At 43.0% G+C, this 19,881-nt stretch overlaps 10 protein-coding genes across 10 annotated transcripts in view; 5 read left to right on the top strand and 5 right to left on the bottom strand.

Annotated features, from left to right (window-relative positions):
- Window positions 1-153: 153 nt before the first annotated feature.
- On the top strand, window positions 154-981 carry V1514DRAFT_321331 (Sedlin, N-terminal conserved region-domain-containing protein; the record flags this gene model as incomplete). Its single annotated transcript, XM_066926045.1, has 3 exons — window positions 154-195; window positions 259-567; window positions 628-981. The coding sequence occupies 3 exons, from the start codon at window positions 154-156 to the stop codon at window positions 979-981; spliced, it is 705 nt and encodes a 234-aa protein (XP_066782122.1).
- Window positions 967-1,653, bottom strand: V1514DRAFT_334596 (uncharacterized protein). The gene is made up of 2 exons (XM_066928257.1): window positions 1,428-1,653; window positions 967-1,389 (listed from the first exon to the last, which is right to left on the bottom strand). Exons 1-2 carry the CDS (start codon window positions 1,455-1,457, stop codon window positions 1,192-1,194), a joined length of 228 nt encoding a protein of 75 aa, XP_066782121.1. The 5' UTR covers window positions 1,458-1,653; the 3' UTR covers window positions 967-1,191.
- Window positions 1,654-1,755: 102 nt separating this feature from the next.
- Window positions 1,756-3,479, top strand: V1514DRAFT_334593 (major facilitator superfamily domain-containing protein). The gene is made up of 2 exons (XM_066928256.1): window positions 1,756-2,286; window positions 2,339-3,479. Exons 1-2 carry the CDS (start codon window positions 1,890-1,892, stop codon window positions 3,367-3,369), a joined length of 1,428 nt encoding a protein of 475 aa, XP_066782120.1. The 5' UTR covers window positions 1,756-1,889; the 3' UTR covers window positions 3,370-3,479.
- A 22-nt stretch (window positions 3,480-3,501) lies between these two features.
- V1514DRAFT_334592 (uncharacterized protein) lies at window positions 3,502-4,564 on the top strand. Its single transcript, XM_066928255.1, has one exon. The coding sequence runs from the start codon at window positions 3,546-3,548 to the stop codon at window positions 4,470-4,472; it is 927 nt and encodes a 308-aa protein (XP_066782119.1). The 5' UTR covers window positions 3,502-3,545; the 3' UTR covers window positions 4,473-4,564.
- V1514DRAFT_334591 (uncharacterized protein) lies at window positions 4,353-5,872 on the bottom strand. Its single transcript, XM_066928254.1, has 2 exons — window positions 5,700-5,872; window positions 4,353-5,632 (listed from the first exon to the last, which is right to left on the bottom strand). The coding sequence occupies exons 1-2, from the start codon at window positions 5,817-5,819 to the stop codon at window positions 4,634-4,636; spliced, it is 1,119 nt and encodes a 372-aa protein (XP_066782118.1). The 5' UTR covers window positions 5,820-5,872; the 3' UTR covers window positions 4,353-4,633.
- A 1,671-nt stretch (window positions 5,873-7,543) lies between these two features.
- On the bottom strand, window positions 7,544-8,559 carry V1514DRAFT_334585 (uncharacterized protein). Its single transcript, XM_066928253.1, has 2 exons — window positions 8,345-8,559; window positions 7,544-8,263 (listed from the first exon to the last, which is right to left on the bottom strand). The coding sequence occupies exon 2, from the start codon at window positions 8,232-8,234 to the stop codon at window positions 7,926-7,928; it is 309 nt and encodes a 102-aa protein (XP_066782117.1). The 5' UTR covers window positions 8,235-8,263; window positions 8,345-8,559; the 3' UTR covers window positions 7,544-7,925.
- A 1,101-nt stretch (window positions 8,560-9,660) lies between these two features.
- On the top strand, window positions 9,661-10,351 carry V1514DRAFT_334581 (uncharacterized protein). The gene has a single exon (XM_066928252.1). The coding sequence runs from the start codon at window positions 9,836-9,838 to the stop codon at window positions 10,154-10,156; it is 321 nt and encodes a 106-aa protein (XP_066782116.1). The 5' UTR covers window positions 9,661-9,835; the 3' UTR covers window positions 10,157-10,351.
- A 2,074-nt stretch (window positions 10,352-12,425) lies between these two features.
- On the top strand, window positions 12,426-15,897 carry V1514DRAFT_334575 (uncharacterized protein). Its single transcript, XM_066928251.1, has 4 exons — window positions 12,426-12,808; window positions 12,876-12,931; window positions 13,012-13,415; window positions 13,463-15,897. Exons 1-4 carry the CDS (start codon window positions 12,464-12,466, stop codon window positions 15,835-15,837), a joined length of 3,180 nt encoding a protein of 1,059 aa, XP_066782115.1. The 5' UTR covers window positions 12,426-12,463; the 3' UTR covers window positions 15,838-15,897.
- V1514DRAFT_334572 (ATP synthase subunit C-domain-containing protein) lies at window positions 15,855-16,982 on the bottom strand (the record flags this gene model as incomplete). Its single annotated transcript, XM_066928250.1, has 3 exons — window positions 15,855-16,362; window positions 16,431-16,792; window positions 16,856-16,982. Coding segments are annotated over 3 exons (539 nt in total), but the record flags the coding sequence as incomplete, so codon positions are not given.
- Window positions 16,983-17,829: 847 nt separating this feature from the next.
- Window positions 17,830-19,881, bottom strand: part of V1514DRAFT_364018 (chaperonin Cpn60/TCP-1 family) — a 2,312-nt gene continuing 260 nt past the window's right edge. Inside the window, exons 2-6 of the mRNA XM_066929773.1 lie at window positions 19,732-19,779; window positions 19,572-19,657; window positions 19,381-19,495; window positions 18,448-19,326; window positions 17,830-18,386 (exon numbers count right to left, since the gene is read on the bottom strand). Coding sequence (XP_066782113.1) covers window positions 17,878-18,386; window positions 18,448-19,326; window positions 19,381-19,495; window positions 19,572-19,657; window positions 19,732-19,779 — 1,637 coding nt within the window. The 3' untranslated portion in view covers window positions 17,830-17,877. The remainder of the gene's footprint in view (window positions 18,387-18,447; window positions 19,327-19,380; window positions 19,496-19,571; window positions 19,658-19,731; window positions 19,780-19,881) is intronic.

Raw genomic sequence — 19,881 nt, 5'->3', positions numbered from 1 at the left:
GTTTAATTATGTGCCAAAGCTAAAGCCAAAAGCGCGATAAATAGAATGTTTACAAGGCTTGATTTAAATAAAACAACTTTGCATTTCACACAGTGTCGCATAATATTTCGATAGTCACATTATTTATTGGCTTTTTTTTTTCTTTTGATAAATATGCCGTCTAAAATATGCTTGGTAGCTTTAATGGGCCGTGAGGTATGCCTGAAAGGTGTTTTGGATCTGCGCAAGCCAAACTAATACCATATCATGATTAAATAGAATAACCCGTTATACGTGCGCAGTTTTATTGCACAGCAAGATCACTCGAACTCAGACGGAGCTTTAAACGTTGTGAGTGATGGGATTGCTGCATTATATCATGACGATCCAGAATTACGATATTACTTTCTGGCACATGTCTCGTTAGATGTATTTGCCGCACGACTGCCACAGCAAACCACTGATTCAGATTTCGGGTTGCTATTTGTACAAGACGGAATAGCCATGTATGGGTGGATAACAAACACGGGCGTAAAAATTGTTTTAGGATTTCCCAGCGGCGAAATTATTGGAAACGAAATCAGGAGCGTACGTGACAAATGGGCACGATATCTCACTCATTGCAACTTTGGCTGACCGCGTGTTTAGATATTTCTGGCCATACAATTTGCTTATATCTCGTTAGTGTGCAATCCGTTTTACGTTGTGGACGAGAAGCGGCCGATATCGAGTAAAAAATTCGAACAAAGCATACGGCGGATCGTGGATGCGTGGAACGGCACCACGAGCGGGCCGCAACCGATCGAACAAACAATACTGCCCGCGTCATCAACTTTGGCCGAACCAGTGATGGATAACTTGATGAATAATTCACAATCTTTTGATACGCAACCAGCCAACGAGAACATTGTCATGACGTTCTCAGAATCGCAAACAGCGCAGCCGTCACCAACTGGTTCAGTACACGGAGACCTGACAGAAAAGACACCGATATCTACATAACCCGTTATTAAATATAGAGTTATATATACATGTTATTTATGTACATTTCACTGTAAAATCACTTCTTGCGTTACTGCATATCCCGCTCATGATCATTTCAATCTTAACGTTCATAAGGTTAATTATTTTTTACAAACATTTTATACATTCCTAATTGGCAAGTATACATAATTGGAATTAGGAGCGCAGGACTGTGGTCATCAATTTGTTTCAACTAATGCCGGACCATGCGGAGGGCCAAATGCTGTGGCCATAATGAATACAAAAGTAGAAAAATTCTCGAGATTGCGGGAGGATTGGTAAGGCTTCGTGTACCTTTTTGTTATCTTTGTTCTTACAAGCGACGTATAAAAGGAATGAAGAGCCTAGCGCATGAGTTTTAAAAAAACAAAGCAAAAAAAAAAAAAACTTGTAAACTTCAAAGAGCTTTCTTCAGGTGAAGCGACACAAAAGCACTTGGTCGACAACGACGGCATGGTGAGACCATTGACATCCTTAGATCAGCAAAGTGTCCGTCTACCTTGCTTTTCTTTTTGGCAGCAGAATCAAATCAAACAAATGTGCCTAGTAACGGTCCCAATACACCAAGAGTTAAACATTCAGCGTCATTTAAACTACTCAACATTTGGCTGGCTCTAATCATGATTGTCGTGAATGCAACATCTAATGTTCCGGCGGCGCATTTCCCATTTCGTTCGAGTTGGGCTTACATGTTCACTTACGTCAGTCACGTGCTCGGCCGAACCCGACGACAACTCAAAAACCAATTTAACAAGACAAAAACCATTTTTGGCCGTCGCTTGCCCGGTGGCCCAAACCAAACAATTGATTCAATGTTATAAATAATGCTCGTTATGCAATCCATGACCCGATTTTCCTAAGACATTTCACTATTACATATATACATTATGACCACGATGACTAATGGGGATGATTTAGCAGGGGACAATGAAAAAGGATTGCAACAAGGTGGCCGTAGCAGCGGCAACAATGGGGATAGCAGTGGCAGTTGTGGCGACCGTGGCGGCAGAAATAGCACGAGCACAAGCACAAGTAGCAGTACCAGTCATGACGTGGAAAAACTGAGTGAAGACGCTCAGGCATACCCTGAAGGCGGATTGCAAGCCTGGTTGGTCGTGTTTGGTTCATGGTGTGCCATGTTTGGTGCATTCGGCATATGGAACTCGGTTGGCATTTTTCAGGCATGGCTTGCCACGCATCAATTAAAAGATCACACCGAGGGTGAGATCTCATGGATTTTCAGCATTTTTTCGTTTCTTTTTTTCTTTTGTGGAGTTCAAATCGGTAAGTAGTAACTAGGGATAATTTTTAAAAACAAGAAATTTAATGGTGTCAGGTCCGATCTTTGATCGATACGGGCTTCGCGTGTTGGTTCTTTGCGGTTCGATTGGGTTCGTGTTGTCAATCATGTTATTCAGCATCTGCACAAAATATTGGCATTTTATTCTTGCATTTTCACTATTGGGTGGCGTTTCATGCTCGTTCATGTTCACGCCCAGCATTGCCGCCATTAATCATTGGTTCTTGAACCGTCGTGGCGTGGCCACCGGCATCGGCACCACCGGCGGCGGATTCGGCGGCGTGATTTTCCCGTTAATATTGCAATCCGTGATTGGCAAGATCGGGTTCGGATGGGCCATCCGAACAATTGGTTTGATTTGTCTAATCACGTCCGTGCTTGCCGTCATTTTTTTGAAAACCAGGTTGCCACCGAACCCAACTAGCTCGGCCACGATCGACGTGACCGCGTTCAAGCTTCCCGAATTCACATTTACCGCGTTGGCAATTTTCATGATTGAATGGGCATTATTAATCCCGCAAACTTATTATACCTCGTTTTGTATTTCAACCGGCGTGAACGAAACGTTGGCATATCAATTAGTGGCCATCATGAACGGCGCGTCCATCGTCGGCCGGTTCGCGCCTGGATACGTGGCTGATAAATGGGGCAGGTACAACCTAATGATCATCACCGCTTTTTTATGTGCCGTGTTTACGCTGGCGATTTGGCTGCCAGCCGCGGTCATTGCCGGCAACGGGTCATCATCGTCTTCACCAGTCGGCGCCGTGATTGCATACATGGTCGTGTTTGGATTTTCCAGCGGGTCTGGCATTAGCTTAACGCCAGTATGCCTGTCCCAAATTTGTGATTTAAGGGATTACGGCAAGCGATACGGCACGGTGTATTCACTGGCCGCGCTAGGCTCACTCACTGGCGTGCCGATCGCGGGTCAGATTTTGAAATTGCAAAACGGTGATTATTCCGGGCTGATCATATTTTGTGGTGCATGTTACATCACGTCGACCATGTTGTTTGTTTTAGCAAAAGGGTTTGGCAAAAATTTTAGAATTACTTCTGTTTTTTAAAGGATATGGGCAAATTATGTAGTTTTATGATAGTTTTTGTTTATTTTTTTTTTTTAGTACTTGTGTGACTTGAATCTGTAAACTTGGTGCACATGCAAACTTTAACAAACGTAACCCCGTATCGCAACTTAACGCCGAATTTTCAACAAAAAATTATATCAAATTATCCATAGACAATGGCACCTACTATTGCAATTACCGGCAGTGCTTCCGGCATCGGTGCATCCATCGCAAGACTTTACGCATCGAAAGGTTACAACCTGGTCCTGTCCGACCACGCGGCCGACCTGTTATCACAAACGTCAAGCCTGATCCAATCCCGGTTCCCGTCAGTGCAAATCTTGACCAAACAAGCCGACGTGAGTAACGTGGCCGATCTCGTCGCGCTTAAGGATGCCGCACTGGCCAGGTTTGATTCGATTGATGTGGTCGTGCTTAACGCCGGCGTGCATGGTGATTACAAGGTGGCAGATCAGCAAGGCGGATGGTGGGGCAATCCGCAAGCCATCAAGCAATTGTACGACGTTAACCTGTTTGGCGTGATTAACGGCATTCATGCGTTTTTGCCCAGCTTGCGAACTCAAACCCCACAGTCGTCGTCGTCGTCGCTGGTGCACAAGAGGATCGTGATCACGGGTTCGAAGCAAGGCATCACGAACCCGCCGGGCAATCCTGCATATAATTCATCAAAAGCCGCGATCAGATATCTGGCAGAGCAACTCTCGTTTGAATTAAAAGACGAGCTGGTTAACGTGCACTTGCTCGTGCCCGGGTGGACGTTCACCGGCATCGTTGGCGGACCAGTCGGCGCCGTGTTTGATCAGCAGGACAATAACGAACATGACGGTGCGACAACAACGTTAACCAAGCCAGCTGGCGCATGGACGTCAGATCAGGTTGCTGAATATTTGCAAGCTGGCATTGAACGAGAAGAATTTTACATTATCTGTCCCGATAACGAAACTTCAGAACAGACTGACCAGGTTAGGATGGCATGGACCGCGGGTGATCTTACATCGAGACGGCCACCGTTAAGCAGATGGAGACCTGAATTTAAGCAAGAGTTTGAAAAATTTGCTGCTGATTATAATAACAAGAAATGAAATTTTTTTTTTTAAAAATTCGTATCGGTTATATTCCAAAAAAATAGTAATATATTGAGTTGTATAAAGAATTAAGAAATGTTTATCGTGTACACCAAACGCCACATCGTTATGTTGTTCAAGAAAAAAAAAAAAAAAAAAAAAAAAAAAAATTTAGTTTATCAATTGTCAACTGGCTCGTAAGGCTTCTCAGCTTGAGGAGTCAACCTAAATGCATGCCTGTTTTCACCAATGGAAGACCAATCAACCAAGGCCGAATGAACTGCCCTGCGGTTATCCCAAACCACGATCGTGCCTGGTTCCCATGACGCCCTGACCTGCAAGTCAGCAGCACGGGACAAGAAATCATACAAGAAATCGAGCACGGCATCAGATTCTTCCCGCTTAAACCCATGAATTGACCTGGAAAATTGAGGATTAACAAACAGAGCCCGGTCCTTGGTTACCGGATGCTCCCTGACGAGCGGGTGAAAGTTCTCGACCGGCTCACGCCTGACCACGCCGCCTGAATTGCGAGCCGCGTCAGCCTGGGCCACACCGGAATGCAATACTTTTAATCCTTGCAATCGTTGCTTGAACTCGTGCGACAACCTGTTGTATGCTTCCACAGTGTCGGCAAAAATAGTGTCGCCACCACTCTCGGGGCCTTCCAATATGCCCAAGAACGTGGTTCCGGGCGGCTGCTTTTCGTACGTGACGTCGGAATGCCATGCCACCGACGACACGTGATCTTTGAAAAACACGTTTTCGGAAGCCGCCTCGGTCTTGGACCGGTACACGAGGTGCACCTCGGGATGACCGTTGGGCGCACCCGACGTGGGGTGGATATGTTGCGGGCCAAAATGGGACGCGTATTTGAGCAACCAATCGATCGGCTTGTCCTTCAAGTCCTGGTCCCTAAACACGGTCACGCCACGTTGGGCCACGAACAGGGCCAATTCGTCCTTGCCAGCATCAGATAGTTGTGATAATTGCACGCCGCGAACCTCGGTGCCAAACTTTGGAGTTAATTTTTTCAACTTGAGCTCCGTGTTGTTGGGGTCGAACAAGTTGGACAAGCTGGGGTCAGCACGGAGGCCAGGGTCGGAGAATTCGAATTCTTGCAACGGCGCGAATTTCTCGTTGGGATCCCAAGTGGGCAAGAAATCAGGATATAGTGACTTATGTTTTTAATTTAGCTTTGCTCATTAAAATGGTTTTCTTTTTTTTTTTTTGGGAATAACTCACGTCGGAATCTTCGCCGGAAAGAACCAATCTGCCGGTCTCGTCTCGCTTGTAAATGTTTGACTTGTCGCCGTGGAACGACGACGCGTCGATTTGTTGAATGGTTTGTACTCTGCTTGCCATTAAATTGAAAAACTAGAGCAATTGAATAATGAAATGCGAATAATGTATGTTGAACTGTAATATCATACGGGGGGAACGGTGTTATATAATTACGGTGAAGTGTCAGCAGTGGCTACATATTTCGACAGAATTGTGAAATTTGTTTGTATGCTGCCATCGAACGACACGTTTCTACAATTACTACACAATTTCGTGGGGGGGTTTTTTTTTTTAATTATCTTTAATCAAAATCATACACGCTTGTGATTCGAATTTATTCATACTGTTGAACCGTACCACTACTACTACTGCTTAATTGACGAGCTTGCTTGTTGGTTGTCCACAGGCATTAATAATGACGTGCTCGCTCGTGATATTTTTTTTGCGGGTTAGGTGAAGCCGATAAGCCTCATAACCTGACCTCACTAACCGTTGCCCGCATGTATAACGTAAAGCTTGCAGATTATCCAACTATCGATTGCCGAATAACGACGTTACCAAGGCAAATCGGAATTGAATCCAGATCGGTGATTGGCACAAGTTCACGGTTATGTATATATAATACGTACGTAGTATCACTCAAAGTATAAATGATTACGGTAATATTTTTGGCAAAGTCATGTCGTGTCATGCTTTTTATTTGTAATTTTTCCAGGCTTGCTTTTTCTTATTTCGAACCTGCAAGCGAATTCTCAATGACCGTATGATGGGTATTTTATATATATATATATATAGATGTGCTATATAAATGATCAATTTCGGGTCTTGCCATTTCGCATGTAAAATCTAGGTGAACATGCAATGTTTACATATATTTAAATAACTTGAATCAGGGAAAGCTCCGGCCGGAAATCAGTATCAACGACATGTAAAAGTATGAAATCTTATTATAATTATATATATATATTGTTTGTTTTGTTCAGATCACCTGTCTTTAGAACGCCGGTTATTTTTTTTTTAATTAATCTTAATAAATCGGAATAGAAAACAAACCCCAACTTGTATGTATAAATCAAATTGTGCCATCTACCCTATAGACAAGAGGCAAAATAAAAATTACTTATAAAACTGTGAACGGTCCTGAAATGAATCAGTTGTAAAAAATCACACCACTCTGAACGATTTGCACAAACAAGGTTGATTTTTAAAAAAAAAAAAAAAAGGTTATTCCTGTGAGTGTTGAATTCTCTCTTCAGCGCCGTACGGAAAAAAACCGTATCGCACTTAAACTTCGTTACTAATTTTTTCGTATTTAACTTATGTAATATTTATGAGGATTGATTTTGGCGGGTAGCGGCATTCGCCGTACCCAACGCTAATCCGAAAAAGGCGAAAACGAACATAAATATAAAGTGCGAGTACCAGTTTTTGCCAGGATTCAGCTTCTTTTATATATACACGACTGATAGTGAAAGAGATCTGATGATGACATAAGGAATGACTTGTTGAAGCAACTCAATTAAGAAGCAAATCCGAGACCACACCATGCGAGCGTGTGGACCGCGGCTGGAGTTAAAAATTGGATGCCCAGCCAGATTCACGAGCCAAACGACCTTGAATGCTTATAAACATTTTCACTATGGACAATATTTTTTTTTTTTGTTTTTACCGTGCAAACTGTATGATATATAGTATGGCAAGATGAATTTAATATTTAAGGGTTAGCGGCCTCGAATAATAGAGAAATGTAAAATTGTAGTGGAGGCCGGGGTTGAGGGGTGTTCTATATTTGGCGCAAGTTTTTTTTTTCCTTTCACTTGAATCATGAAGGTGGAATGCGTTTATATTAAGTAACCACCCAAAATTTCAATTAATTTATTAAATTTTTTCTTTTTTTTTGTGTTTGGTCTATTGTACGCTATTTGCCGAGGTATACCATGGGTATATGAGCGCCGTGTTTTGATATAGTGTATGGGAAAGTAGTACGCTAAATTAATGATGCGTAAAATTACAGGGGCGGCGGACAAGAAATCCATTTCAAATTGCACAGATTGGGCGTGCACACTGTAAGTTTCAGACCCATTCGTACGTGTATAACCCACGAAACTATCCATCCATTACAGTCGTATTTTTTTTTTCGTTTCTTTTGAACTAAAAAAAGAATACAAAAAGCATTTTAACGCCGTTTTATTTTCTACAGTGGTACAAAATTTGCAATGGATTAAGGGCACACCATATTTTGCGGACCCAGCCCACGTGTAAAGTTTCTCTGATCATACATATCATTAACCACGGCGCAAGAAAAAAAAAAAAATTTTGTACGATAAACCCCAGTTCGGATCTGCACAAGCCAAAAAACGGTGTGACATGCATGCATGTTCGAAAAAAAAAAAAAAAAAAACTGAATTCTCGCTTATTACTTTGTTCCAACACGTTGCCATAAGCGCGCGCCATTTTGATCAGCGGTTGACGCGTTTTGCGTTTTTTGTCATACATGGTGATTATCAGAATTATACATTATAGAGGTTTTTTTTTTATTTTTATTTTTATTTTTATCTTTTTCTGTTTGTGCACATTGCATTTATCGTTAATATTTATTACATTAGATTATAACTATGTGATATATTGGCTTCATTACAATATATTGGTTGAATTTGTGTTTGACGCGATGAGGCAAATGGAGATAAAATAGAGATTGGGAGAAAAGTGACGACGCGCATGAACCCAAATAATTAACGTTTTTTTTTATTTTGTTTTATTTTTTTGGTTTCGCAAGCCGTCTTTTTTTGCAAATGGGTTTGCTTTGTCGGCCACTGCGGGTGGTGGATATGGATCAAACCCGTTTTATTATGCATTTGGAAAATCTCAATCAAGACGAGCCAAGGCTTACGCTATATGGAACAGAAAACGGCATGCGTGCGTGCGTGCGTGCGTAAATGGCAACGTTGATGTTGCATGACAAGCAAGGCACAGGGACTGTTCGACCTCTCATCATCATTCAGCCAACTTGAATTGGCAACAAAAATGCAGGCCCGTGTGCCGAGGTGCGCTGGTAATTTTCGCCTGCGTAAAAGTGGAGTGATTGAGTAGTATTTAAAGGCGTTGGACTACGGGTGTCACGAACAGTCATTCTGTTAAGCGGACGGATCAAACCGCACAAGTAGCGCTTGAATTGCCATACCATGAACCAATATATATATGCGAGGGCGGATTGTTCCGGCCCAGCCCGTCCTCATATGTTCCAAATCAGCCCACTTGCAGATCAGCGGGAGTAGTAAGAGCGCCTGAGCACACAATAACGCAGGAATATCCTGAATAAATGAATGTGCAAGTAGAAATACAATGTGTTGGGCAATAAATGTTAGCAGTCCAGCAGCGGTAGGTTACGGAATAATTAAAACCCCAGATCGTCCGTGCCGGCCGTTGTTTGTTGCGACTGAGAGGCCAGCCTGGCCTTGCATGAATGCGTCGTGGGACCGTTGGACCGTTGAAATTAAGTACAAGCCACTTATTTGGCTGACAATAAGAAAAATCGCCGAAAGGTACCGACCTGGTGGTGTACCTCGTGGGAGCTTAGCTATATAATTTGCATATTTTCATCTATAGCACAAGTAAAAAAGTACCTTGCTGATTTGATATGAATGAACGGTACCAGAATTCATGTACGCCAAAGCCCAAGCAAGGCAAGTTCCACTAATCTGGGTACGAAATAACAGCCAAAATGCCTTGCAATCATGCTTCGTCGTCCGTTTTGGTTAACTCATTTTTTTTTATTTTTTTTTTGTTTTGCCTTTTTGGTTCCCCTTGCCCCCCCCATTATCAATTTCAAAACCGGATGAGCCTGAGGCTTAGGGGATTCGGTACATGAACTTTTTTATATTTATTTACCTCGCGTCTTCCCGTTTTAATTGGTTATTCAACTAGTTCTGCACTGTTTTTACACACCTACAACTTTTATAAAATCATTACCATTCTATCGTTTAATTCAGTTCACTCGTTTGATTCGCCATTATCAGCAACACGTTTGACATTTGCTTGTCCTTGACAACCTTCCTCTCGTTATCTTAATTACCACCACCATCATCATCATTGTCATTATGCCTTCGCTTACAGACGATGTCTCGAACTGGGTCTGCTTCGACGATTACCCATCTCCTTCAACTCCAGCCGATGATTTCATCAACTCCTCAATCATGTTTAGCAATGCAAATTCACCCGCTGCTGCTACCGCGGCATCGACCGTGCTCAGTGTCAACCTGGCTTACGATCATGCGTCTGGCATGGAGTTTGATTCGGTTCAGCCGCTTGATTTGTCATTTGATTGGCCTTCAAAGATCGAATTGGCCGCTGCTGATTCGGTAGGCAACATTGATGCGACCACGACCATGCTTGATTCGCAATCATCTTTCCCCATGTAAGTATTCAACTGATTTATTATTATTATTATTTTCTAATCGGTTTAGGCCAAAAATATTTAACGATATTAATTTGCCATCGCATCCTGATCCTGCAGCTGCAGCTGACGCTGCGGCCGCGGTCACGAACATGCAGCTCGCGGCGTTGTTGGCACTACATCAACAGCAGCAACAAAATCAACAACAACAACAACAACTTAACTTTAAATATTTGTACCCTTCCAATGCTGACGTCTCGATCCTTGCCCATTCAGACCTTGGCGGGCTTGGTGCTAACCTGGTTAACGCGTTGCGGCTGCAAACCAATCTAAGAACCGCGTCGTCCATTTCATCATCATCATCATCTTCTTCTTCTTCTTCGTCGCCTTCAGATTCCGAGTTATCGACCCCGCTATCATCACCTTCGCTTTCATCTTCACTTTTGTCCGCATCAGTGCCTTCGTCATCGTTGCCATCTGCTGCATGCTCGCCAAGGTCAATGCCGTTGTCACTTGCGGTTTCACCGTCATTGTCCAGCCACAACTTGCTGCCCATGACTGTTGCATCATCCGCCCGTCCCAGGATGCCCAGAAAGCAGTCCGAATCACGGATTCCGCTGCCTGATTTGCATGCTCGCATGGGCCTGGCGCATAATCCGGATGAGGCCAGGTCAAGAGAGCAATTTATCCTAGGCATACTGCAAGAGCAAGGTTTTCCATTGGGCGAACGTACTTGGATCAGGGACACGGATGAGAAGGACCGTCGGCGGATTATTGACGAAATTTACAAGCAAACCGTGGATTTGTATGGCTACGATCGGTCGTTGCTGGAAGTAATCGTTCGACGGGGTGCGTATTATCTCATGCAAGGAAGACTGCGACGGTTGCGCCGGTCTAGGCAGCATCGACCTGTTTTACAAGCAGGAGCAACCCACCCGGAAGAACTTGCAGGCCGTGGTGGCACCAGCGGCAGTGTCAGTTCCGATACTTCGGTTGCTGACGTTGACACCACAATCATTAGCAACAACAATATTGATCTCAACAACAAGTCAAGTGATCATGCCGATGATGAACTGCTTGATCTAGAATAAGAAAAATGTTGACGGTCCTGCGTCAATTACGCGTCGACCGCGTTTGCCCTAACCACATGCATAACGATAGCATTTAGCGGCTGAACAGAATTAACTTTTTTATTTTTTTATTTTTTGGGCGCATTGCATTGCATTAACATTTCATATAATTCAAAAGTAACAACTTCTTATCTACCGTTTTTTCTTTTTTAGTTTCGTATCGCACCTTGCTAAAAAAAGAAAAAAAATAATATTAGTTCCAACGGTCGGTTTTTTGTTTTATTAATTATTTTATTTTAATTGGAGCGTTGGTTTTTTTTTCTTGGGGAATTTTTGTCAAATATATTACGGAGCAATTGGTGTTTAGCGATACGTTTTATTTTAATTTTTTTTTTGTTGATTGCTTAGTTATAGCTTTATTTTTGTATTGTCATATATAGTATTTAGCTTGTTGGCTTATATTAACATTTTTTATTATGCTTTTGTATTTAGACTGACAACAAAACATCTACCAATACTTATTACCCGCCATGTTTTAAATCCGGGTTGAGACTTACAAATGAAGTGCGGTGAACTTTTTTTTTTTAATTTCCGCAAATGCGTACGGTTTTTAGACTGAAAATACATTCACCGTTGAATGTGCAAAACGTGCATCATCATATCAGGAATAAATTTTCGGATAAGTGTGCAAAAAAGGATTACGAAAAACGATCGCTGGTCACACGTTCTTGTACCTTTTTTTTTTTTTTTTTTTGTTGGTGACCCGATAACAAAGAGCAGCAGTAAACGACAACGACAACGACAACGACAACGACAACGACAACGACAATGACAACGACAATGACAACGACAACGATATTGCCATAACGTACGCAATAATCGTTGGTTACGTCTTTAGTACCACTGATCCGGCTTATGCGAAACCGAAAAAAAAAAAAACATCCGAGGTTTGACCAACACGTATTCTGCCCCCATAAATTGGCTTCCCTTTTCTTTTTTTGTCTTCATTAGTAAGGCACTCCCATAATATTCAGGCACAATTGATAATGCATCCATCCGTCCAACATCAAGTACAATCTTGGCCTCGTATTTTAATTACGTAAACGCAACATGTAATGTCAATTACGTAAACACCAATGCAATACAGTACGTAATCGGGCTTTCACTTGATTCATGTGCGGCTCGAGAGCTTTTTTTTTTTTTTTTTTTTTGGTGAATGAATATCAAATAGAAACTAAAAAAAAAAAGGCACAATAATAGTAATGGGCAATGCAAAAAAAATTGAACAAAATGTTCAAGCCAAGCCGAGAGTGAAGCCGTTGTTGCCGGCCAAAGTAGTAAGCGACAAGGCCATTCAGGGCACGAACGGTTCGTCGATCGTGTCCAAGCGATCAGTCGAAAGGTTGTACTATCCGACTGACAACCATACCAGCAAGGTTATCAACATTCCATCACCTGATAGTACTCATGATGAATCCATATCACCGTTCGTGTTTGAAAATTCTCATTTTTTTAAATATTTCGTCACCAAGCCGCAACGACGGGCACCGTTGATTAACAGAGGGTATTGGATCCGCATGGAAGCCATTCATGCTGTGGTTAAACAGGTAAAAAAAAAAATTGTCTTTGGTTTTAAAGGATTTGAGTCTTTGTTTTGTCTAACTTGCGTGACAGTTTTTAAATTCCCGACCGGAATCTCGCAAGGTTGTGATCAATCTTGGTTGTGGATAGTAAGCCTAGCTGCACCCAATGTCAAAAAACCAAAAAAAAAAACCATGACGACTGACCATGTTAATTTTTTTTTTTTTAGTGATCCGCTTCCGTTTCAATATTTGTCCAAAAAATCAACAGACAGATCAAAAACAATATTTATTGACGCTGACTACGCAGATTTAATCTCAATAAAAGTGGACACGATCAACAAGTCACCAGAATTGCAAGCAATCATTGGCAAGCAACATTCTTCTTCTTCATCATCATCTGTGCAAGACGGCAACAACAACAACAACAACTTGAAATTGATTAGTGATTCATATTTGGCCATTGGTTGTGATCTTTCCAAGTTAGACGAGTTTGAAAACGCGTTAAGACAATGTGACGTGATTAATGCCGATTCGGATATATTGTTTGTGGCCGAGGTATCGTTAACTTATATGGATACGGATGCTGCCAATGCTGTGATTCAATGGGCCAGCAAAATTGGTGGAGCGCAAAGTAAGTTTTTTTTTTTTTTTTTTTTTTTTTGGACTAACCAGGTATAGCACGATTTGCCTTGCTGGAACAGATGCTCCCGGCTGGACCTGAACATCCGTTTGCCAGGACCATGTTGCAACATTTTAATCGATTAAACACTGCCATCAAGTCCGTAACTAAATATCAAACCATTCAATCTCAAGCTGACAGGTTTAAATCCCGAGGTTGGCTCGCAGTTGATTGTATTGATTTACTTGAACTATGGACAAACCGAATAAGTCAACAAGAAAAATTCAGGTTGTCCCAAATTGAAGAATTTGATGAATGGGAAGAATTTTATCTTTTTGGTCAACATTATTTTATTTTGCAAGCTTCAAATCAGGCATCCGATTCTGATCAGATTCAGTCGGTATCTAATCATGACACCGAATTATTGTTGCCAGATTATGAATGGCAGATCGAAACTCTAAAGTCGGCAAGGTTAAACAGGAAATTTAGCGCGGCAGCCAAGATTGACCAAAATAATTCAACCTTCATCTTTGGCGGACTTGGGCCCGGCACGCGCCTGGACACGTCAGCTTTGCTGGCACAACAAGATCAAGATGTTGAATTACAAATTTCGACCGTTCAATCCCGTCCGCAAGCACGCATGTGTCATTCGCTTTCATCAATCGGTTACGGCAATTCAGACGTGGTTTTGATCGGCGGCCGGCAGTCACCCAGTTTGCAGTTTTCAGATGCATGGGTTTTCCATGCCAGCGAGCAGGCATGGCAAAAAATTGCCGACATGCCAACCGGACGAAGCCGTCACGCGGCAGCCACGTTGGCAAGTGGTGACGTGGTTGTGTTTGGAGGCATCATCATGGCCACTACCGACGGCGCAACACATGATTGGTTATTGCTTAACCAGGAAACATTGCAATGGCAATCATTAGCCTGCGAAACAGATTTGGGCGTGCGAATTTCACCAGTGTTTGCCAGGCTCGGACCTGATTTTGGCATCATCAGTGGCGGGTTTGATAATTTTGGCAAGATTCATCAGGACGCGTTTCGATGGCAGGTGCAAGCTGGTGGCAAGGTCACGGTCACGCCGATTCACGGCCTGCCTGAGATTGCGTTCAGGGCAGGCGCTCAAGTATCAGTTGTTGCAGCATCTGATTTTTTAATCATTGGCGGCGTCAAGCCACATGGCTTGCTTGAATTGCCGGATTCAATCTTGCGGGTCAATCTTGATTTTAAATCTAAGCCGTTAATCAAGCGAGTGATTGTGCAATCCGACGATCAATTCCCAATGCTGATTGGAGTTTCAACCCCGACACACGCAAGCAATTCCGGACACGTTGTTTTGGCAGCCGGCGGCGCGGTATGTTTTTCGTTTGGCGCAATTTGGCATGGTGTTTCAATCTTGCACAACCGCAACATTAGCGTGAAAGGTTTAAAACTTGTTGACGAACGCGATCGGCCGGCACCAACACGGGTTGCATGCACGACCGTGACTGGCAACATTATACCTGCACGCGCGCAGCCTGGCACCATCACCTCGCGCGACCCGCGATCCGTGTCAGACTGGGCCGACATTTACGCCTCATCCGTGCCCGTGCTTGTTTGCAATCAAGACATTGGCCCGTGCGTGACCAAGTGGACGGCTGAGTATTTAAAAGCAAATGTCGAACCCGACCGCATGGTGAACGTGCACGTGAGCAAAACCGGGGCCATGAATTTTCAAGCCAAAAATTTCCGTTACGAAACCGTTCGGTTTGCACAACTAATCGATCACGTTTATCAATCACATCCTGCTAACGAGCACGACGAACTGTATTACTTGCGATCGTTATCAGTTAATCATGCCAAATCTGAACCGGCAAATCTGCACCGTGATTTCGCCAAGATCGCTTCAGATTTTGTCATGCCGCAATCATTGCGACAATTTATTGATGACAAAATTTTTTCATCACCGTTACGGATTTCGAGTGCCGGCGTGGGCATGTGGTTGCATTACGACGTTACCGCAAACGTGCTGTTTCAAGTTCGCGGCAGCAAAAAAATTCGATTGTACCCGCCCTCTGACGTTTCCAAGTTACGATTCCCACCCGGTGCGTCATCTTCCACGATCTCAAACATTTTTGATCACGACCATGACGATATTGTTGATGTGGATCCGATCGAGGTCATCATGCGACCGGGTGATTACGTGTTCATTCCGGCCATGTGGATCCATGCCACCGTGCCGCTCGAACCTAGCGTGTCGGTCAATTTTTTTTATAAGGACTTGCCTTCAGGTTCGTATTCATGGTCCAGGGACGTGTATGGTAACAAAGATTTAAAATCTTATGAAGACGGCAGGCAATTAATTAAAAAAATTGGCAAATCTTTTGCCGGATTGCCATTCCATGTCAGGCAATTCTATCTCGATCGTCTGAGTGATGAGCTGAGACAGGCATAAAGCGTTGTTTTTTTTTTTTTTTTTTTTTAAAAGGACTATATTATTCTTTTTGACTATGACATTCTATAGAAATATATATATATGTAATAAAAAAAATATAACAACCCAACAACTTAATTTCGCCCCATCAAATAATATAATAATCCCAAGATGACTTTGCTATAAAAAAAAAAAAATATGAAAACACACACAGATGAGAGATAAAATAAATTAATAAAAAAAAAAAAACACCAGCCTCTACCAAAAAAAAAAATTGTGCATTAAAAAAAAAATTTTAAATCAAATCAAATCGTAACGACACGTATTGATGAAATATGTCTCTATAATAGAACAAAAGAAAAAAAAAAAAAAAAAAACCTTTCATTCTCATACTATAAACTTTCGAGCTCGGTTCATTTCTAATTTTTTTTTTTTTTTTTTTTCGCTTTTGCTTTTTCAGTAAAATGTAATTTAAAAAATAACATCGGCAACTGATTTACTGAAATTCCTGAGCCTTGCCAGTCATCAAAAGACCAACAATCAGACCTTTGTTTTTATATCGTTAGTTTCAAATTATTATGATTTCATAAAACTCAACCGAGAATTAAACTTACCAAACAAGCCCAAAACAGAGCCAAAAATCTCAATGACCAGGATCTTGACAAACAGTGATGGATCAGCAGCATCAGCAATAGCAGCGGTCGAACCAGTGACACCAACCGCGATACCACACACAAGGTTGCAGAACCCGACTGTGAGTCCACCCCAAAACAATGCGTAGCCACTGTAATAATTCTCTGGCGTGTAAAGATCCGGACCAACGACTGGGGCCAACTTGGCTGAAAACACAATCGACATGATGACTCCGTAAATGGCAACGACTTCACAGAAAATAATGGAAATTAAATTCTTGGTACGGATTCGTGGTGCCTTGACACCACCACCAACGATCGAAGTACCGGTAACAAAAATACCCCTGGAACAGATAACATGGTTAGAATTTATCAAAGAACATTCACAACTGACAAAGTTGACATACCAAGCAGCGCCAACGACGGAGAGACCGATGCAGAGCGCGATGCCGAGCGAAGCCCAGGTGTATGGCGAAGTCGTGGTAAGAAACTTGCCCACGTTAAAGTCCTCACCGGAGCCGGTAAACAACATGTCTATAAAAAAAAAACGGTTAGTCAGCAAATAAAAATATAAATGATTGCAACGTTTCCTTCTTTGCATCGATGATGTTCGTTAGCCTCCCTTGCCGACCCCACGCCAGTCTTGTCGTGTTGAGGTGTTTGTATTGGGTATATCGCCTTGCCGAGCACTTTTTTTTTCCCAAACTTTTCAATTCCACTTTCATTGCGAATTCTGATGCCTTCAAGTAAAACAGTCCATCGCAAGAATCCAGAAACCGCACACAAGACTTGTGAACGCAATCCCGCAAATGGTGACACCTGCAATGCAACCAACCAAATTGAAAAAAAAAAAAAAAGAACTGTAACCACACCCCTACCAACAACAATACCCCAACTCAAGCAAACAAAGAAGGAAACGCAAGCGATACAATACAACAAAAAAAAAAAAACCACTCAACATACATCCACCGACAGTAAACGCGCCCAGAAGGGCAATGGAGCCAATCACAGCAGGAGCACCCATGATAGCCAAAAATCTTAACGACGAATTGCTTGTATTTTTTATTTTCCGGGATTGCGACGATGGATGCGGAGTCGGAAAAGAGAGAGAGTCAAGCGGAAGATTTGGGTTGTTTGCAAGAACGAGAAGAAAGGGAAAGATTGCAAATCACGGCCGCGCTTTTTCGCTGCAAAATGTTATCAAGCGCTAACCCCATTATGGCAAATTTCTTGTCCGGGACTAGTGCGTTATTATGGTGCGCTATGGCGGCAACCGCAGCTTGCGGCATGGCCGCGTACATGCAGGCACGGCCACCCTGATTGGCTGCCGCTGCGTCCATGGCCTGGCTTACGTAACGCGTAGATGTCTACGTTACAAATGTAAAAAATGACGATAAACTATTGTAATGATATGTACACGTAACCATGCTCAATGGCCATGACCGTCGTCCTCCTCCCGGCGCTCCGGATCGACCGTGATCATGGTGTCAATACGCAGGATACCAATGCACGCTTCCAATGCACTCTTGAGCGACCGCACTTTGCTCACCGCCGGTTCCAGCACGCCGGCCTTGAGTTCGTCCGTGACCTTGCCGTTCCACAGGTCGAGCCCGTAGTTTTTGTAATTTTTCTTTTTCAAGTCCGTGGCTGGCGCGCTTTGGCTGACCGCATGGTATGATCGCAACTTGGCCACCAGGTCTGATGAATCCTTGGCCGCGTTGACCGCCAACGTCTTGGGGATGATCAGGAGTCCGGTAGCAAACTCGGCAATCGCAAGTTGCTCGCGGCTACCCAACGTGGTTGCAAAGTTTTCCAAGTATATGCTGAGCGCTGTCTCGACCGCGCCGCCTCCGGGAACCACACTGCCACTCTCAAGCGTGCGCTTGACAACCGACAAGGAGTCGTGAATCGATCGCTCCATTTCGTCCAATTGGTAATCTACAACCATTGTTAGCATCACCTAACCTGTTGCCCAAAAATAAAAAAAATTAAATTTTACCATTAGGTCCTCTCAAAATAATCGAGCTAGCGCTGTAAGCCTTTGGGCCCTTAATGAGAATACACTCGTCATCAGAAATTTTTTCCTGAACGACTTCGTCCGCGTATCCCAAATAGCTAAGCTCAAACACTTCTTCACCTTCCAAATTCGACAAGCTTCCAACTAGCGTGGCCCCGGTGGCATGAGCAATCCTTCTCAAATCTTCCCTCTTGCACCTTCGCACCGCCATCACGCCAGCTTCAACAAACGTTTTCAAGCACAGGTCATCGATTCCCTTTGTTGTTAAAACCACGTTTGCGCCAGCGTTGATGATCTTTTGAATACGTTCAAGTACGATCGTGCTCTCTCTCTTTCGGATCTGTTCAAGCTCGTTAGGGTCTTCGATCGTGATGCTAACTCCCAATGGCATTTTCGCCTTTTGCAAATTAATATCAAGGCATGCAATCTTGGCACTTTGAATGCTGGTCTTCATGGCTTGACTGGCCACCGTGCAATTCAAAGCATACCCTTTAACCAAAACAGATTCCAAACTTGACTTGCCATGTGCCTTAAGAATATTAACAGCCTTGACCGGGTATCGAACATCTCCTCGAGTATTTGTAGACTTCACGGCCAGTAATGAATCAACCACCATGTTGGCAAAAAAATCTGAATCACTGCCAATAATCTTGCTGGACATGCTGGTCTTGGCAATGCTGATCAGCACGTCTTTCCCTAAGCCTTCCACTTTTGTGCTCATGACCTCGTTCAGATACTTGGTGGCCTCTCGCAGCGCAAGCCTGTAACCGGTAATGATCGTGGTGGGATGAATCTTGTTCTTGACCAGGTCGTTCGCTCGGCGAAGCAATTCTGAAGCTATAATAACAACCGACGTAGTTCCTTCAATGTAGTTAGTTAAAAATGTCTACCACGACGAGAAAAAAAAAAACTCACCATCGCCAACCTCCCGATCTTGCTGTTGCGCGAGTTCAACCAAAATCTTGCCAGCAGGATGTTCCACATCTAAAAGACTAAGAATCGTAGCACCATCATTTGTAACAGTAACATCCTAAAATTAATTAATATTAGAATCAACTTCATAACCAAAAAAAATAAGAAATAAATAAAAAGAAATGAAAACGCACCCCAATGTCATCTACCAGCATCTTATCGAGACCAACAGGTCCCAGTGAAGACTTCACAACATTTGCAATTGCTTGAGTTGCCAAAACTAATCAAAAAAAAAAAAAAAAAAATTTAGCAATTATTATTATAATCTAACAATCTAGTTTTTCTATTTCTTACCATTCTGATCTCTGATATCATTTCCGCTAAGTTTCTCACCGCTCAAGACTGCGATTCACCAAAAAAAAAACCCACTCGGTCAGCATATCCGGACGGGGGCGGCGGGGGGGGGGGCGCCCCCGCGGCGGGCGCGCGGGGGGGGGGGGGCGG

The sequence above is a fragment of the Lipomyces japonicus genome (assembly GCF_038497905.1).
Source record: "Lipomyces japonicus strain CBS 7319 unplaced genomic scaffold V1514scaffold_34, whole genome shotgun sequence".
NCBI lineage: Eukaryota > Fungi > Ascomycota > Lipomycetes > Lipomycetales > Lipomycetaceae > Lipomyces > Lipomyces japonicus.
The sequence above is the reverse complement of the archived record's forward strand: the minus strand, read 5'-3'. Positions and strand labels throughout refer to the sequence as shown.

Coding starts and splice junctions, on each gene's coding strand:
- V1514DRAFT_334592 (XM_066928255.1), top strand. CDS start 3,546: ATGGCACCTACTATTGCAATTACCGGCAGTGCTTCCGGCATCGGTGCA.
- V1514DRAFT_334593 (XM_066928256.1), top strand. CDS start 1,890: ATGACCACGATGACTAATGGGGATGATTTAGCAGGGGACAATGAAAAA. Junction 2,287..2,338: donor CTTTTGTGGAGTTCAAATCG/GTAAGTAGTAAC, acceptor TAATGGTGTCAG/GTCCGATCTTTGATCGATAC.
- V1514DRAFT_334585 (XM_066928253.1), bottom strand. CDS start 8,234: ATGTATGACAAAAAACGCAAAACGCGTCAACCGCTGATCAAAATGGCG.
- V1514DRAFT_334596 (XM_066928257.1), bottom strand. CDS start 1,457: ATGCCGTCGTTGTCGACCAAGTGCTTTTGT. Junction 1,390..1,427: donor TGTCGACCAAGTGCTTTTGT/GTCGCTTCACCT, acceptor GAAGTTTACAAG/TTTTTTTTTTTTTTGCTTTG.
- V1514DRAFT_334591 (XM_066928254.1), bottom strand. CDS start 5,819: ATGGCAAGCAGAGTACAAACCATTCAACAAATCGACGCGTCGTCGTTC. Junction 5,633..5,699: donor TTTCCGGCGAAGATTCCGAC/GTGAGTTATTCC, acceptor TAAAAACATAAG/TCACTATATCCTGATTTCTT.
- V1514DRAFT_334581 (XM_066928252.1), top strand. CDS start 9,836: ATGCCTTCGCTTACAGACGATGTCTCGAACTGGGTCTGCTTCGACGAT.
- V1514DRAFT_334575 (XM_066928251.1), top strand. CDS start 12,464: ATGGGCAATGCAAAAAAAATTGAACAAAATGTTCAAGCCAAGCCGAGA. Junction 12,809..12,875: donor TTCATGCTGTGGTTAAACAG/GTAAAAAAAAAA, acceptor CTTGCGTGACAG/TTTTTAAATTCCCGACCGGA. Junction 13,416..13,462: donor CAAAATTGGTGGAGCGCAAA/GTAAGTTTTTTT, acceptor AACCAGGTATAG/CACGATTTGCCTTGCTGGAA.